The 17,559-nt window shown below is 57.8% G+C and overlaps 1 protein-coding gene across 7 annotated transcripts in view; it reads right to left on the reverse strand.

Moving 5' to 3' along the window:
• Positions 1-525: 525 nt before the first annotated feature.
• Positions 526-17,559, reverse strand: part of CELSR3 (cadherin EGF LAG seven-pass G-type receptor 3) — a 35,006-nt gene continuing 17,972 nt past the window's right edge. The window contains exons 12-36 of one of the 7 annotated variants that reach the window (XM_064453788.1): positions 17,295-17,463; positions 16,894-17,035; positions 16,583-16,703; positions 16,089-16,272; positions 15,894-15,995; positions 15,247-15,261; positions 13,521-13,615; positions 12,525-12,734; positions 11,850-12,033; positions 11,196-11,345; positions 10,824-11,001; positions 10,361-10,528; positions 9,909-10,035; positions 9,526-9,732; positions 9,245-9,347; positions 8,590-8,702; positions 8,206-8,285; positions 7,432-7,558; positions 6,663-6,776; positions 6,357-6,493; positions 6,156-6,262; positions 5,150-5,323; positions 4,802-5,002; positions 3,541-4,621; positions 526-2,878 (exon numbers count right to left, since the gene is read on the reverse strand). In XM_064453788.1, the coding sequence (XP_064309858.1) occupies positions 2,851-2,878; positions 3,541-4,621; positions 4,802-5,002; positions 5,150-5,323; positions 6,156-6,262; positions 6,357-6,493; positions 6,663-6,776; positions 7,432-7,558; positions 8,206-8,285; positions 8,590-8,702; positions 9,245-9,347; positions 9,526-9,732; positions 9,909-10,035; positions 10,361-10,528; positions 10,824-11,001; positions 11,196-11,345; positions 11,850-12,033; positions 12,525-12,734; positions 13,521-13,615; positions 15,247-15,261; positions 15,894-15,995; positions 16,089-16,272; positions 16,583-16,703; positions 16,894-17,035; positions 17,295-17,463 (4,317 nt within the window). In that variant the 3' untranslated portion in view covers positions 526-2,850. The other 6 variants (XM_064453786.1, XM_064453790.1, XM_064453789.1 and 3 more) reach the window with 6 other exon arrangements.

Raw genomic sequence — 17,559 nt, forward strand, 5'->3', positions numbered from 1 at the left:
ATTGCCCTTTGCTCACCTGCTCTTTCCCCTCCAACAGCAAGAAAGGGAGGGACGGAGGGCACTAGAATCACACTGGGCCTTTCCTCCTCCTCCTGCTTCCCTCTCCTTCCCTGCAGCCCGGATTGGCCCCACTGAGGCCATGTTGCCTTTGGACAGTGGATGTTCTCCCCTTGGCCTTGCCCAGGCTGCTGGCCAGGGATGCTGGCTGCTGCCAGGCATGGGCTCCACAGCTAACCACAGCCACTGCAGACCTGCCAGCCGGGGCCAGGGCCACTGGGCACCACCACAGCTGACCCCACCTCTGAGTAAACTGGCCTGGACATAGTCAAGTTCACGCAACTGGCAGCACCTGAAGTCTCTGTCACCTGGTCACCTCACCCCAGGCCACAGCAACTCCCCTTCAGGCCAGGAGCTGGCTGTAAGCTCCTGCCCAAGCCCCCTCCCAGCATCACCTGAAGCCCAGGCACCGCACCTGCAGCCCCAGCCATGGATCCCAAGCACAGGGAGAGACGGCAGAGAGACCAGTACCATTTTATAGATTTTTATTTCCAAATCCAGCGCTTCCATGATACACTTTTACACAGCCGGGTGGGGAGGTGTGGGCATCTCCCTGCTCCCTGCTCACAGAATCAGGAGATGGAGAGAGGGGAAAAAAAAACCCAACCAAACCCCGCAAAGAAACAAACCCAAACCCAAATCCAAGGGGGATGCTCCCCAGAGCCCAGGCCACAGCACTACAATCAGGGACCAAACCACAGACTGACTCCTGCTTCTTGACCAGCTCAGCTCTGCGGGGACAGCCACTGGCTCCGCTGCTCTCTTCTTTTTTGGCACTTGTCACTTGCTCTCTGTTTGGCACCGACACAAAGCACCCACTTATGCCCAACCTGGCAGAAAAGTGGGCCCTACGGCATGGCAGGGACATGACATGGATACCCACCAGGGTGCCAAGGGGGTCATATGGCACTGGCTGAAGCACAGCCCAGGGCGCCGGTGCCACACAGCTGAAGAGGAACATGTAAACGAGTTTTTGTTCGCGAAGGCGGGCAGCATGGAGGGGCCCAGCTGTTCCCAACACGTGGGGCCAGCAGGCCTTCCCTCTGTGCACTCGTCCAAAATGGCATGTAAACATTTCAGCAAGCCCTTCCCTCCCCATCCCTGGGAGAAGGGTGGCAGTGAGCCTGCCTCGTCGGGGTTGTGCTGGGGTCAGGCAGCCCTGCCTGAACCATGGCACCCTCATCACCCAACCCCTCTGTCCCCTCCACGTCCTCCCCGCTGACTCAGGGACATAGCCAAGAGGCCTTGGTCTCCCCAGAGGCCTGGAGGACAGCAGCACAAGTCCCCTCCTGTAAACACGTCAGGCTGGGCTGCAGTATGAAGCTACAGCAGTGTGGTAGTAAGGCAGTAAGGAGCATGCTGTCAGGCAGCCCCGAGAGCACCACGGGGGCAGCCAAGCAGAGGCACTGCGCTTGGCAGGTGAAAGGGAACATGCCGGCCCCCCGAGCCGGCTGCCCCTGGCCCAAGGCTGGGATAGGCACAGAGGAATGTCACCTCACAGCAGAGCCACCGGGAGTCCCAGGCCAGGCCCCCGGCCAAGCAGAGAAACCATCAGGGTAGCCTGAATTTCCAGAGAGGGCAAAGTGCTATTTATATATGTCTCCCAAACTCCAGACTACTCTGAGCTGGGGTCCTCTGCCAGCCAGAGAGCACAGGGACATGTGTGTACGTACACAGAGCCTGCAGGGAACCAGCTAGATAGAAATTTTGTGGGCAATACTGGACCATGAGCCTGGAGCCACATCATGTTCCTGCAGATGCTAATACTCCACAGAGCAAGCACTGACTCTGGGAACAGCCTGGCCTGCTGCTGAGCAGGGCTAGGGTCATCCAGCTCCTTGCATGGACCCACAAACCAAAAGAGGTTTGCTCTATAACACACAGGTTAAAGAGCACAACATACAGTGGGTAAAAACATAGTGCTCATTTGCTGAGCAGAGGAAACCAGCACTTATAGGAGTGGGACCATCCTGGTACAGGATGGGACTGAACAGCAAAGCTTGTTTCCTCCCCAGTGGGTTCCTAGTGCCGAATTTGCCACCCTGTTCGCTTGTGCTCTCGCTAGCGCCCAGTCCCGGCTCACGGATGGAGGCAGGAGGATGGCAGAGACACATGTGGAGCTGCACAGTGGGTGGGTGAGAGGGGCAGTGGGGCCAGCTGCCCTGCAATGGGGATGGGACGGAGCAGTGCTGGCAAAGCCATGAGGGCTGCCTGGCACTGTCCCTCCAGCCTACTGGAATCATGGTTCCTGGTACACCCAGGGAAGCTGGCAAAGGGTTGTTGGTGAGACAAATGCTCCAGCTCCTGGGAACAGACCATCCGTAAAAATAACTATAGAAATTTCTCTTCTCTCTGATTACAAAGATACAAAAAGCTAGAAAACCCTCCCCTGCCCTCACATCCTGGGCTCCATTTCCATCCCCCTGCCCCTGCCCCTGCCCACACACACGCACACACACCCTCCCTGCCTACAAACGGGTTGCAGAGGAAGAGCTCGGCCCCAGGAAATTGGAGAAGCCACCCTCGCCCGAGCAGGCTCCTGCCGTACCTGTCACACCAGGCAGGCAATGGGGAGCATGGCGGCAGCCAAGAGCCCGGAGGCTCCCCGCAGTTGGTGGTGCAGGCTGCCGGCCCCTCAGCCCGGAGGGCAGGGGAAGGCAGGGTCAGTTTTGGGCCTCTGACCATCATCAGTTCTGGCCCCTGCCCCCTGGGGACACCAAACCTCAGCTGGCAGCGCCTGGCTAGGCGAAGGGCCCTGCTTCTTCTGTCTCTCTTGTCGACAGCTTTGGCCCCTCAGGAATGGCCCTCATTTCTCATTATTCTTCAGGGAGGAAAGAAAAACAGTGTTAAGCTGTAGTATCTCTCCTGGGCTCCAGCTGCCTCCCCCCAGCTATGCCAGATGGGGACAGGGCAGAAACACGCTCCTGTGTCAAGGAAGGAACAACTGTCTCCAAGTCCCTGAGTTCAGGGAAGAGGGAAGGAGGAATGGGATGGGAGCAGTACCAGCAGGGAGCAGAGCTGGAGGGGAAGAAATGAGAGACCGGGACAGGGTCCCTGGCGAGAAATGTGGCTGGCCCCCCTCCTCTCCAGCCAGCCTGGCCCTCACACATATCCGCTTGCTGGGACTTACAGCTGGCACTGAGCAAGGGGACCAGCCATGAGGTCAGCCTAGCCTGACAAAGCATTTTCCCTGAGCCCCCACAGGCCACAAGTGTGGGCCATCACTTCTGGCAGAGCAAGCAGACTCAGATACACTGATGTTTCTGCTTGTGCTGCACTGCAAGTGCCTGGAGCTGCCACATCTGAGGGTTCTCCCTGCGCAGTCGCTATTCAGGACCAGGAGACACCTGCCACTCACCCCAGGGGCTCACTCTTAGACAGCCCTCTCCCCCCAAACCGAAACACCTTTGGGAAGAAGCCAGGCAGGTGGACAATATGCAAGACCAGCTGAACAAGGCCTAGCTGAGGAAGGGACACACTTACTCTGAGTCTGGTGACAGCTCCGAAATGCTGTGGGAGGTGGCAGAACGAGGTGTCGAGGGGCACATTGCGGAGGGCATCGAGGAGGTCTGCACAGCAGAGGGGGTGGTGGTGGTTTGAGGGCCTGAAGGTGTGCTGGAAGTTTGCACCGAGGACAGGACGGAGGAGTTAAAAGAAGCAAGGATGGAAGAAAGGATATCTAACTGTTCAGTGGAAGGATGTCGGCTGGGAACGGCCTCCAGGTTCTCCCTAGAAGGCTGCCTCCTTGACAACGGCTCTAGGCTTTCCCCAGACAGCTGCCTCCTACTGAGACTCCCCAGGTTGTCCTGTGAGGGATGCCTGCTAGGCACTGTGTCCAGAGGCTCTCTGGAATTAGATCTTCTGGAGAGAAAGTCCAGCTGCTCCCTTGAAGTTTGTCTAGCTGATGCTAGCTGGTCCCTGGAAGGCTGTCTTCTAGAAAGCAAATTCAATTGTTCTCGAGAAGTATCTCGACTTGGCAACGTGTCTATTCGGTCTCTGGACACTTGCCTACTTGACAATGTATTTAGCCACTCTCTAGAGACCTCTCTCACTGGCCCACAGTCTAGCTGCTCTCTTGACCCAAATCTGCAGGGTAAAGTGTCAAGATGGTCTCTGGAGCCCTGCCTCCGGGGTAGCGTGTTCCCATGATCTCTCTGACTGGGCCTAGCAGCCAGTAGATCCAAGTTTTCCCTAGACCCATGTCTGCTTGGGATACTTTCCAGGTGTTCAATAGACCCATGCCTACTGGGGATAGCATCCAGCTCCTCCCTAGACCCATGCTGGCTGGGCACAGCTTCCAAGCACTCTCCTGAGTTGTGTCTGCTCAGCTGCTCCCGGGACATCTGTCTCCTCATCAGCATGTCAAGCTGCTCCCGTGATGAGTACCGGCTGGCTGGCTGTGACAGACTGCCTGCCCCAGAGTAAATCCTGCCATAGGAGGCAGCAGGGACAGCCCTGTGACCCAATGTGGAGGTCTTGTACCACGTCAGCTCGTTGGTCATCCTACCAACGGATGGCAAACCTTGGAGAGTCGGAGGGTACTGAAGGCGGTTCTTCAAAATCCCTGCACCAGACAGAAAGAGAAGTCAAACCTTTGCATAACAGTGAGAAGAGCACGAAAGCTGGGGGCAAAAAGCCGTACATCCCTAAGGACACTACAAGATGGATCTGATGCTGAGCCTTCAGGGCCATGCCAACCTGAGACAGGCCAGGCCACCCTTGCCTGCTTGCTCCAGGCCATTACCTTTTCTTTGCCGTTGGGTCTGGGTGAGGGAGTTCTCGTCCCCGCTGGTCAAGGCCAGGTCTGGCTGATTATTGTTGGCCGCATCCTTGTTGATGTCAAATCCCAGCTTCCGCTCAGAGCCCCACTTCTGCAGGGAGCAGGGGTGAACCTCGCACTCACCCAGAGCCGGCCAGTAGGACATGAGGTCATTGCCATCCACATCTAGTGAAGGACACAGCAAAACAGGCCCCAGGGAAGAGGGAGAAAGTATTTCTGTGAGCAGCAATTGAAGCCATCACAAGGCACAGCCTGGCCCTGAGCTCAGGACCTGAGCTCACCCTTTCCCCTGACAGAGCCCCTGGGACTTGCCTTTGGGAGTGGTGTTGGCGGGGTTAGTGAGGAGACGCTCACTGTGTGCTGCCCGCTTGAACTGGCGCTGGAATCGGCCCCGCAGGCGCACGTTCTCCTCACTCTCTGAGGATGGGATGGAGAGGCTGCGCTCTTCATCCAGAGACAGATCACTGTCTGAGTCCGAGTCCTGGTCTGCAGGGAAGCAGCGTGTGTTGGGGAGACATTTGGAATGAAGGTGGGCGAGGCTTTTCAGCCCAAATGGGGAAGGACAGACTCATGCCTGTGAGCCTCTGCTAGTTAAATGACCAAATCACCACATAACAGAGGCAGGGAGGGACCCAGAAGTCTCTGCTCTGACCCCTGCCCAGGGCAGGGCCAGCCAGGCTCTGACTGTATCTGGGAAGGCAAAACGACCCCAGGGCTGACTGCCCTCATGAGGACAACAGCCTGCCTTACCCCTGATTGCCCTTCCCTTGGCAGCAGCCTGCACCTGCTCCACCTGCCCTTTCATCAGGTGCTCATGAGAGGAGCCTGGCTCCATCTCGCTACACCTCCCTGTAAGGTAGTTGCAAATAGCTGTAAGATCCCCTTTGTCTCCTCTTCCTCCAGGCTGAGCAAACCCACTTCCCTCAGCCTCTGCTCTCCTGTCCCACACCCCAGGCCCGGCCAGGAGGATGGCACCCACCAGTCTCACCCCAGTGGGTCAGTGCCTGTGCTGTACTGGGGAGCCCAGTGTCCCCATAGACCCTGTGACAGCCTATCCCTCCCGCTTTGCCTCCTCTGTTTCTAGCTCCTTGAAGAATGGCTATGCCCTTTGCTCTCTGCCCAGGAGGAGGCTGTGCTACACGACACAGCTGCTGCCTCTCCTTCATATCCACAGCATGTTTGGGAGTCACAGCTGAACACGGGGTGGAGGATGTAGCTGTACAGCCAGAGCCTGCACCATGAAGGATTTCCTTAAGTCAGGAGTTAATTCAGGACATGCTTGGTCAGCCTCAAACCCAGGCACCAGGCTGAGCCTTACCTCCCCCAGCATCACGGTGGAACATGGCCACATCGATGTCCGTGGGGCCGGCGTGAGCCAGCAGGCTGTGATCCAGGGCCGAGCCCTGACGCACAGTCACATTGTCTCTGAAAGACAGGAGGCCCAAATGGTCACGGTGGCAGGAGCCCTTGGCTCTGCCTGGGTGCTCCCAGCATGCCAGAGCCTCACACTGCTACCTACCTGAGGTAAGCCCGCTGGCTGGAGTGGGTGCGGGCAGAGCGCACGCTGCTCACTGATGAGATGGTGGAGGCCCCCAGGGTGATGCGGATGAGCCCACTCTCCTCAAACAATGCTGTGTTGTTATAGGCATTGGGGCCCTGTGAGGTGGGGAGAGAGGCATGTGCCCTGGTAAGGAAGGGCCACGGCAGCCCAGGGGATGGCCTTCCCACCCGCACCTGCCATCCCCCCACCTGATGTCCCCATCAGCTCCTGTCTCAGACAGGCAGCCTGTCCCCAGACCCCTGGGCTGCTCCTGCTCTCGCCCACCTGTGTGCTCCTCGTGGCCTCCTCGCTCTGCCCCTTCTTTCCAAGGCAGGCCAGCTTCCAGGCTTCCCGTACCTCCTCATTCAGCACGCAGAACAAGACCAGCACAGCCAGGCCCTGCAGGGAGAGATGGCATGAGAAACAGCCCCTTGCTGCTGGCCAACCTGCTCGCCCACAGCACTGGATCCTGGCCACTCCCTGGCTCACCAGAGCCCAGCGTGTTGGCCCTGGTTGCCACCAGGACAAGGATTTTCCAGTGACCCCCTTGACACTGATCAGTGTTAACCCTCATGGTGGCCACAGGTGTGGGAGGAAAGGGTGGGGTGTCCCCCTGGCTGGCAGCAACCAACGAGGGGCTGGAAGGGTCCCCAGCAGCAACACCAGCCATTGTGGTGGAAGGAGGTCTGCAGGGTGCTGCTGTGGGTCACATTTGGGGTGTCTGACACCTCTGCTGCAGGCCACTGTCTTGCTCTGCGGAGAGCAGGGGCACCCCTTCCCTCCAAAGATGGTCCTCACTGCCCCTTGGATGTCAACGCTGAACCAAGCACCTTGCAGCTACCTCCTGCTCCATGTCACCACTCACCACGGGCACAGCAGCGAGGACTGGCAGGAGCCACTTGCTGCCGCAGCAGTGACAAGGAAGGGACAAGGCACCCAGCGGGACGCTAGGGACTCAGCGTGGGGTGCCCACTCTCCACAGATGGCTGTGGGGACCGCAGGGACACTCTCCTGGGCTGACCTGTGCCCTCCCTGGCAGAGGCCGGGCAGTTACCTGGAGGCTGCAGAGGACAGTGTAGAGGTAGTGGAAAGCCAGGACACTGTTGTTGACAGCCAAGAGGCCAAAAAGCCAGGTAGTGCTAATAACTAGAAGCAGAACAAAGGAGCTCCGTAACGTCATGCTGGAGAGAGAGAGACAGACAGACAGGCACACAGACACACACCGAGAGGTTAGTGCGTGTTGTTAATCTACAGTCTAGTGCTCACAGACAGAGATCCAGAGGGGAAAGCGCACTCCGGCCCAGCCCTCCCTGCTGTGCCCAGCACTGCAGGCTCATCTCTGTGCAGCAGTTCAGCTCCTCCCAACTCCCGGGCCTTCCCTTCTGGATCACACATGGCAAACACAGGGCCCCAGATGACACAGGTCATTTGGAGCCACAGAGAGCTGAGCCAAGCTCCAGGGCTGGCCCAGGAGGGAGCAGGGAAAGCTCTCAGAACAAGCATGTAGGAGAATAAAAAGCAGGTGCTGAGAGTTGACAAGGGCAGAGTGTTTAATCCAAGCAGACACAAGGGGTGGCTGTGAAGCCAGGTGGTGAAGGAGGACAGGCTGGTGAGACAGTATGGAGATGGGGTTGTAGGAACAAGAGGAAAGGACAAAATTTAGGAAGGGTTAATGTGGCCAGCAGGTGTGGGAGAGGAGAGCGGCTGCAAGGCTGATGCTGATGCACAGAGGGACACTGCAATGGTGGAAGAGAGAGGATGATCACTGAAAATGCTAAAAAACATGAGCCACAGAAGCTCTGCTGGGAGTCTGGCCACTAATACTCACAGAACCGATTTCTTCTTGGTCTCCTTTTGGCCTGGGGTACAGGACATCTTGGCCACAAGCAGGAACATGACCCCATTCATCTGAAAGTGTTGGCACTGATTAGAAATTGTGCCAAGGGCTGGCTCTGACCTGACATCCCCAGCACAGAGCGTGGGCAGACTCCAGGTCTGCCAGGCCCATGTGAACTTCCCCTCCTTTCCCCTTCATGCCTGAGCCATGGCCTCCCCCAGGTTTGGCTGGAGCAAGGAAGGACAGAGAGAGGGCTTCTAGCCGAAGAATACAGAGAAGGGGACAGGCAGTGGACAGCTGAGGAAGGGGCAAGTGCCCATGGTGCGGAGAAGGGAGGCAGGAGAAGGCTGTGGGTGAAACAGGACAGGGTTTTACCACAATGACGACAGTAATGGGGCCTGCAAAGCTCCAGACCAGCTTATCATGAATGGAAATCCAGCAGAAGTCAGGGTTCCCATAGCCGTCGGGATCCAGGCCAACAGCCAGCCCTGCGGGAGGAAGAAAGAGGTCAGGCCCCAAACCCAGCAGCCTGGAACTTGCCCAAGCCATGTTGATCCCATCCCAGCACCAAAGGCCGTGACAGGGCTCTCTTGCTGCTCCTTGCCTTGTGCATAGACTTCCCTGCCACAGGGGGAAGAACCAGGACTGCAAGCCCCAGCATCAGGGCCTTTCCTTTTCTCCAGGCAACCCTGACACAGCCCAGCCCAGCAGTCAATCACTGCCAGCAACAGACCACCCAAGAATACAGGCTTGGGAAACCAGGAGACCTTAACCACAAGCCCTGGGACAGCAGTGCCCATCGAACAAGACGAGGGCTGAGGAATTACTTCTCCCCAGGAGGCAAGATGACAGCCCTTGATACATGGTCCCCAGCTGACCACCACAGCACTGCTTGCTGCCAGCACTGCTGGCCATGGCAAGCCAACCCACTGCTCTCCCCACTGGGTAAGTGAGCTGGGCAGCACCAAGGGATCAGGAGGCTGCTGAGACCTGGTGCTTTTGGCATGGCTGTAGGACAAGCAGCTCTTACCGGTGATGATGGCAGGCACTCCCCAGCCGATGGCATAGTAGAAACGCATGGCCCCGAAGTTGACATTGCGGGCTTCGGTCTGCATGCGGTAGATGTGGAGGCCCTGGATGAAGAGCCAGGCAAAGGTGGAGAGGAAGAAGCAGTGGAGGAGGATGGCAATCACAGTGCAAAGAAACTGGGGAGACAAAAGCCACTCAGAGATGGTCCCACTGTGCCAAAGCTAGCTGCATCATCCACACCTTCCTCCCACCCCCATGGTGTGTTTGTTCAAGCCCACAGACCTGGTTCTCGGTGCGGTTGATGCCCAGCAGAAAGAGAAGCTCAGAGAAGAAGAGGGTGACTGATATGTTAGAGTGGATGCTACGTGTGTTGGACTTGAGTCCTTTGAGGCAGGTCAGGAAGGAGAAGGTCAGCAGCAGAGCCACCAAGGAGAGAGATACCAAGGAATAGGTGACAATTGCCAATGTCTCCAGGTCACCTTCCAGTTGCTGCAGCAGCAGAGAACCAAAGGCAAAGGGTGGTATTAGGGGAGATGTGGGAAGCCTGCTGAGCTCTCCAACTCTACTTGTGTCCCACAGGGAATTTTCTGCATGTGCCTACTTATTCTCCGACCCAGTGGCTAACAGCCCCCACCACTGCCCACAGCCCCACAGGCTGAGGTTACCTCTCGGTGCGAGCTGTCCATCAGAACCCCAAAGGTGCCAAACTGGGAGCACTGGCAGTGGACGTGTGTGGTGTTTCGGTACACAAGCTCACAGTCCCTGGCTGTCCAGAAGCCAGAGGGGTTGGTCCTGCAGTCACCAAAAAGGAGAGTGCACATAGCACAGAACACAGATGAGTGTGGTGTGTGGAGAAGGAACTGCAGAGAGGGGATTGGCAAGGCTTTTCTAGCAGCAGATACAACTGCACTCCTACAGCTGAAGCACTGGAGCTAGAGCCCGGCCGAGACCCTGCCGTGCCCTCCCAGCAGGAGCAAACCCCTTGTGAGTAGGCAGAAACCCCCATGTCCCAGTGCTGCCCAGGCATGCAGCCTGTCATGGCCAGGGAGATTTGGAGAACAAGGAGGTGCCTGGGGAAAGCAGTTCAAAGTGAGTGGCCTAGCTGTGCTTGACTCACGGGTTGGAGTGGTTCCACTGGACGCACAGAGGTTTGCTCCTGTTGGCTGTCTCCAGCAGGTGAAATTCCAGCACGAGAGGGGTGTCCAGGGGCCCCCGCAGGAAGGTGTGATTGCTGAACACAGACACGCTCACGATGGGGGAGTTCATCACAGGATTCTTGGGGAGCCTGCAAGGAGCAACAGAGCTCTACCATCACCATGCCTGGCAGCTGCAGCCCTCTGGGGACTTCCCAGACATCCTGCACTGACATCTCAGAAGGAACAGCTCTGCCATGGGGTCAGGAAACATGGGGCAGAGAAATGCAAAGGTGGGGAACAGGCAGAGCACCGCAGGACCGTCTGTCTGGGAAACAAACCCTAGGCACTGCAGACAGACTCAGTAACTGGTGGAGGGGGTAGAGCAGAGTCCATCCAGTCTCTCTCCACTGGTGCTTCTGGTGGGCAAAGGGGAGGAGGACGTACCTGATGCTGCGGCGATCCACCTGGTAGCGTGCAGGCAGCAGCGCCCCCAGGGTGCGGTACATGATGAGGATGATCACAGTGAGAGCGGGCTCGGGCTCTGGCAGCGCCTGCTTCGGGGAGTTCTCCATAGTGTAGTTCCTTTCGCTCCCAGCCAGTGTGGGCACCACCGTGGGGGCAGCTGAGGCACACAAGAGGATGGTGAGAACACACACGTGCTGTTCTGAAGGCAGTTTGTGAGCCCACCTTTGGCATGTGGTGAAGTCAAAAGCTCTGAGCTCTCAAGGGTCAGTTTTGGTCCTCTGACTCAGCATGGACACATCTTCCCTTCCATGCCCTCCCAGGCTGTCTCCCAAGTGATGCTCACATGCTCACCTTCAGCTTTTGGAGGGCTCAGCACTGACAGTGGGAGCACAATATGGGTGTGGGGGTCCCAGACAGGCTGGCCCCGGAAGAGACTGCTGTGGTAGCGAGGGTAGCGCCGGCGGATATGGGAGTGGTTCTCCATGCGATCAATGCTCAGCACTGCAGAGGAACAAGGGAGTGAAAGTGAGCTCTAGGATGGCCACTGGGAGAGCAACCATGCTCCAGGGCACCTCAGGTTTGAAGTCACTGGCAAAGGGACTGTGCAAGCCACAGGCTGGGTTGTGGATATGTCCCGCGTTTGGGCATGACATGAGATCCCAGCACCCACAGTGCTCCCTCCCAGCTCAGATCCTCGCTCTGCCGTAAGGCAGGCTGCATTTGCCATTGAGGCCAGCAGCTTTTTCACTAGAGACTGGGAGGTAACTGGGAGTGGGCAGCATGCTCCTGGCTCTGCTGGCTCTCGGTGGTGTGCCATCTACTCCAGGCAGGAATGGGATCAGGACGTCTCTCACAAACACCTCCCCGTGTTTGAGAGAGCCACCAAGAGGGTTATCAGCACCCTCGCTGAGGTGAAGTGAGACGAGGCAAAGTGGACAGGGTGTGATGGAGGAGTGGCTCTTCACCACCACAGCCAGGCCCCTCTACCAGCCAGCTCCTACTCACTGATGTTGGGGGTGACGACACCGACAGGATTGAGGTAGGTGAGTTTCATGTTGCTGGCCAGTGTCCCCGAGTAGTCCCGCAGCTGCTCCATGAGGCTGGCGCTGCCGTGCTCATTGTGTGGCAGCATGGCCCAGTGCTCCTGGTTCTCAGGCGCCAGCACAGAGCTGCCTGCATGCAGCAGGTTCTGCATGGGAGAGACATGGGGGCAGGGGATGAAGGAAGCACTGCATTTGAGCCTCATCCTGACCACCACCAGGCTGCAGCACTGTGCTCTCTGCCCAGTTGCTGCACAAGGGCTTGGGGAAGAGAGGTACTTTCCGCTACGAAGGGCCCCCATCCTCAATGCTCATCAGCCAGTGTCCTGCAGAGACATCTTCCCTGCACCCCTGCCATGAGGGACTTGCAAGCAGCAATAAGACCTCCCTTTGCCTTTCCTTTCCCAGGCTGAGCAAACCCAGCTCTCTGCCTCTCCTCATCCACCCTGAGCTCCAGCCCTGACCACACTGGTGGCCTTCACGGTTTCTGCTCCAGTGGGTCAATGTTTGTGGCACTAGGGAGCCTAGTGCTCCTGACTCGTTCTCACAACATCCTTGATCCCCTCAGAGACCCAGACTCAGAGTGGCTGATAAAGAGAAGCAGCATCAGAAGCCACCCTGATCTGGGAGAAGGACTCGCCTCATTGAAGTGGGCATCCTGCGTGGCTGTCAGGCCAAAGCCACGCTGTCGGCTCTCAAAGGCCATGAGCCGGGATAGCAGGCGGAAAGTGATGTGCACATCATTGCCAAAGTAGTGGTCCATGTGGTCTGTCACAGCCCGGAGCCGGTGGGCCAGCTTCTTGGCTTCAATTGTGTTGAGCTCAGTCTCGTTCCTCTCCAAGCCCTCGAGCTGCCAGTGGAGAGAAAGGAGGGGATTAAACAATTAAGCAGTTCCTCCCTGGGTAACTGGGATGCTGCAGGCTCTGCTTGGCCCAGATATCAAGGTTGGACTAGATGATCCCTGAGGTCCCTTCCAACCTGTGATTCTGTGTGATTCTGTGATTATTTTTGAAACCATGGCACAAGCCAGGGACACTCACAGTGGTAGTCACTAGAACAGGGAGCACCTCTGGCAGACAAACAGCCTTCAGCAACAGATCAGGGCTTGCACTACCCAGCTAACCCAGTACCATACATGACAAAGGCTAAGGAGATGAAAGAACGGGGCAAGCATCTAGCAATACTTTCCTGGAAACTCTTCTGGCTTTGGTTACAGCTCAGCCTTGGCAAAATGCAATTGTTTAATAAATTTGCCTGGATACTTCAAAGGGATTTGTCACTGAAGGGTCTGGGGGCTACAGATGTCCCATGGGGCAGACATCCCACCAGCTTCAAATGGTTCATCCTTGCTCAGGGTTATTTGTTTTCCTCTTAAATACCGGGGTAGGACACAGGTCATTTCTGATGGGGACACTCAAGAGATGAGGTGAAATCAAAGCCAACTCCAGCTCAGTCTAATGTGCCCACAGGATGGGTTTGGAGGCAGGAGATGGGAAGGGAAAGGTGCTGAGCACTGTGGCAAGGCCCGCTCCTACTCTAGGTGCCCAGGGACAGCTGAGGTCTTTGAAACCTGGCTGTGAGCCCTTGCTTGTATGGCTTCTGCTCTGTCAGGGCTGCAGAACTGAGAGGGGATTACCAGCATGGAGAGCTCCTTGAAGGCAGGTGAAGTGCAGTTGAAGAGATCTGGCTCCAGCCAGCCCTTCTCCTCATCACAGTGTCTGATGGCTGCACCTAAAACCAGGAGGAAGAGCATGTCTGAAATTCAGCACAGGATACATAGTCCCCCCAGCAGGGACCCTCTGCCCCAGCTATCCGTAAAAAGCAGGACTGGCAAGTGATGGGGAGGGCCTGTAACACCCCAGGGCCGTTGTCCTGCTTTGCACCAGTGCAACCCATTCCATCCTTGGTCTACATCACCTTGGCAAGCTGCTGCCATCCCCTCCCTCCAGGAGCTGGGTTCCTATGTGTGCGTCTGGGCTGCATCACACCAGGTGCCATCACCAGAATTGTAGTGACTCAGCAAAGCTCAGGCTGGAGAAGCCCCTCATTCCTGGTGAGGACATGTCCGTGTCCTCAGGACATATCTGATCTCAAATTACTGAAGCCCATGCAGATCTAGGCATCCCCTAGCTGACAGCCTGCAATGCCTGCTAAGGTCCTGCCTCTCTCTACTGGGCAAAGTCACCCCAGGAGGACAACACCCCTGCTGTGGGGCTGGCAAACCCACCCCAAAGACAAGCCCCTGCAGCCGAGTGGGATGAGGAGTGGGATGGAGAAGGACCCATCCAGCAGTGTGGGTTCAGTATGCAGCACAAGACCCCAGTCCCTGGCTGGGGCCCAAGCACCACTGCACAGCAATGGAGATACCAGCCTGAATGGGATCAGCTATTAACCACCACAAAAAGAGCAGCTAAAGCCGACATGGAGAGCAGTGTCCTGGTCTGAGAGTGTCACTGTGCACACTTCGAGCAAAAGGAACCCAGGCGACCCTGGTGTACCTGGCAGGACTGTGGACCAGGCCCTCCTGGGGAAGGCACCAGGGCACAGGAGCCCACCCAGGCGCCCATGGCTGGGAAAGGGCAGCAGTGTGGCCGGGGCAGGGAGACGGAGCCTGGAGCAGACTCCAGCTGCTGCTCACAAAAGCCCCAGCAACTAGTGTGGCACTCCAGCTCCAGCTCCCTGCTGTCCTCCCCAACCACCTTTCCCCCAGCTGCAGAAGCACAGGGACCAGTGCCATTGCAGCTGGGAGCAGGGAGAACAAGGAAACCCTCCACACTGCTGGCTTTCCACTAGCAGAGAACAGAGATTGGCTCAGCTGCAGACCTGGGCAGGATCTGGCCCCCAGATTCCTCTGCCTCCCCCTGCCAACTGGGCAGAGGGAACAGGACCTTGTGCTGAGCATGCCCATCAGTTTCTACCCCCATGCTACTGTCCCCTGCTCAAACAGCTCCCCCTTCCTCCACCCCACGCCATTCCTCCATGGCCTCCATGGCCTCCCTACCTATTGCTCATCACTAGCTCCTTCCCCTCCCAGCCTAAGCAAGTAGGTACCAGCGTGGGAGAGCCAGCATCCATCCCAGCCAGGGAGCAGAGCACAGACCTGCCCAGAGCCAAAGCTGCAGGCTCAGGACAGCAGATGGCAGGGGCTGCATGCAGCTGCAGCTGATTTTGTGCTGATTAGGGCACTGGGAGCAGGGAAGTGGCATGGTGAGGCCAGGCAAAGCATTGGGAAGACACTCAGCAGCTCCAGAAGCAGCAGGTAAAGCGCAGGGGTGTGCAGGGTGCCAGGCAGGGAGCAGGGAGGGAAAGCCATGTGGCACAGCCTTTACAGCACAAGGGGAAGGAGATGGGAGCAACCTTACCTGCACCCCTCAAGCCTGAGCACGGAGGGCAAGAGAACCAGGGAGAGAAGTGACAACAGTTAGGAGCTGAACCTGCCTCCTCCTGGGGTGAATGGCTGGAGAAGGACAGGGTTTGTATTGTCCCCTGGGGTTCACACTGCCCTACAGTCCCAGACACCCTGCTCACACCTTTGCCATTACTGAGGACAGCCTCCTCCAGCTCGGGACATGACTCCTATCCCAGGCACTCACTTAATGGCATGCTATGCCCTGCTCACCGTGCAGCACACACCAAGGATGGCACCAGCAGAGCCACAGCAAGCTGCTACAGATGCCAAGCTGCTGTGCCAGACCTGACCTCAGCCTCAAGCCTGCTGAAACCAAAAAGCAGCAGGAAGAAGGTGGGGACCAAGGCCAAGGGAAGAGTACAGCCCCAGAGCTGGGTGATGGGCCTAGACCCTACAGCCTGTTCCCAGTCCTGTGGCCAGCCCCCTCTGCTCTCCCCTAGGCTGTGGCATTTCCTCCTCCAACTTCATTCACCCAGCCCTCAAGCCCAGCTAAACAGGACTGGGACAGCATGAGAACAGAGTGATATTGCTGGGGCTGCTACAGCCCCTGGCAGGACAGCCAGGCTGGCCTCTCCCCTCCCCATCGCATCCCCCACTCACCTAAGGAGCCTTTGGGACACAGCACTGCAGCTGACAAGCCAAACTTGGTCTGGGGCCACCACACACCTGCCTTCAGGCTTTTGGGGCAGCCATCATAGAGCACTGTGGAGACATGCACCCCGAGGGGTCGGTCACAGGGAGAGGCCACAGATGCCAAGCCCCATGGCACGAGCTCCCCGCCGTGCCCACACTCACCCTTGCAGCCACTGGGCGTCACCTCAGCAAAAGGGCTGTCACAGCTATTGCACTGGCGCCCAATGACCCCGGGCCGGCAGTGGCACCGGCCTGTCTCCTTGTCGCAAGAGCGTGAGGTGGAGCCCACAGGGTAACAGTCACAAGGCAGGCAGGTGTCGCTGCCTTTGGGGTGGTAGTGGAAGTCCTGCGGGGAGACAGGGACAGCCATCAGACAGCCCATCAGGACAGCAGCTGAGGCTGGCACCCGGGGAACCACTGGAGCCATGGCCGAGAAGGGCCAGGATCTCCTGATTTTCAAGCACCCCCATCATCACCGTGTTGGGGCAGGAGGGCCACACAGAAGAGCTGAGCAGGGGTCCATCCCAGAGGTGGGCACACAAAGCAGGGCCTGGGCAGCTGCCAGGTCTTTGGAGGGGACAAGGAACAGCATCAAGGATGAGCAGGGATCCAGGCAAGCCACGGGCGACGTCCCCATGGGCACAGCTGCCCCTCACCTTGCAGTGGCACTGCCCGTTGGTTTTATTGCAGTCGGGATCAAAGCCCTTGTTCACATCACAGTTACAGGGCCCGCAGGTGGGGTTCCCCCACCAACCCTTCGGACACTGCTGGTCCATCCTAGGGAGAGAAATCCTCCACTGTTACAACAACCAAATCCCCCAGGCCTTCTCCTCCCACCAGCCCAGCTGCTCAGCAGCTCCAAGGAGGCAGGTGGCACCGAGAGGTCCCTGGTCACATAGCTGGAATGAGAGGGCAGCACAGAGCCAGGCACGGAGGCCATGGCCCTGTCCTGTGCTCTGTATCTCACCTGTGCTCACAGTACTGCCCGAAAAAGTTCCCTCCGCACTCACACTCATAGCCCAGGGGTGAGCCTGGCTTGCGGCGACACGCTGACTTGTTCTTGCAAGGATTGAGGCGACATACATCCACGCAGTCCCCTCCATAGTAACCTGAGGCATGGACAGAGAGCACTGTGTAAAGCACCTTCCCCCTGAGAGGAGCCAGAGCATCAAGGAGTGGATTCAGGGGGCTCAGGAGGGATTTTGTTCCTCACAAAAACGAATGAGTCTGGTGGGGATTTCTGGGCCCAGGACTTGCCCAAGGGATGGGCAGGAGAGCAGTCACAGGCCAGGAGAGCAGTCACAGGGGGAAGGGAGAAGACAGAGAGAAATGGAGAGCAAAGGGGTGGCAGGGCGCTGCAGGCCCTACCTGGCTGGCAGATGCAGGAGTAGCTCTGCCACTCGTCCTTGCAGATGCTGTTGGCCGGGCAGGGGCTGGAATCGCAGAGGCTTGGCACACTGCAGCCAGCCTCCACCCGCAGGGCATGGCTGGGCTTGGGCAGTGCAGTCCCAGTGATGCTGTCACCCAGTCGCACACCCTGCAACGCAGGTGACAAATTCACAGTGAAGGCAGGAGACACATGCCAGGCTCCAGCCCTACTGTCCTCCACAAACACCCAGGGGCAGCCATCTCT

The sequence above is a fragment of the Phalacrocorax carbo genome, chromosome 6 (genome assembly GCF_963921805.1).
Source record: "Phalacrocorax carbo chromosome 6, bPhaCar2.1, whole genome shotgun sequence".
Lineage (NCBI taxonomy): Eukaryota > Metazoa > Chordata > Aves > Suliformes > Phalacrocoracidae > Phalacrocorax > Phalacrocorax carbo.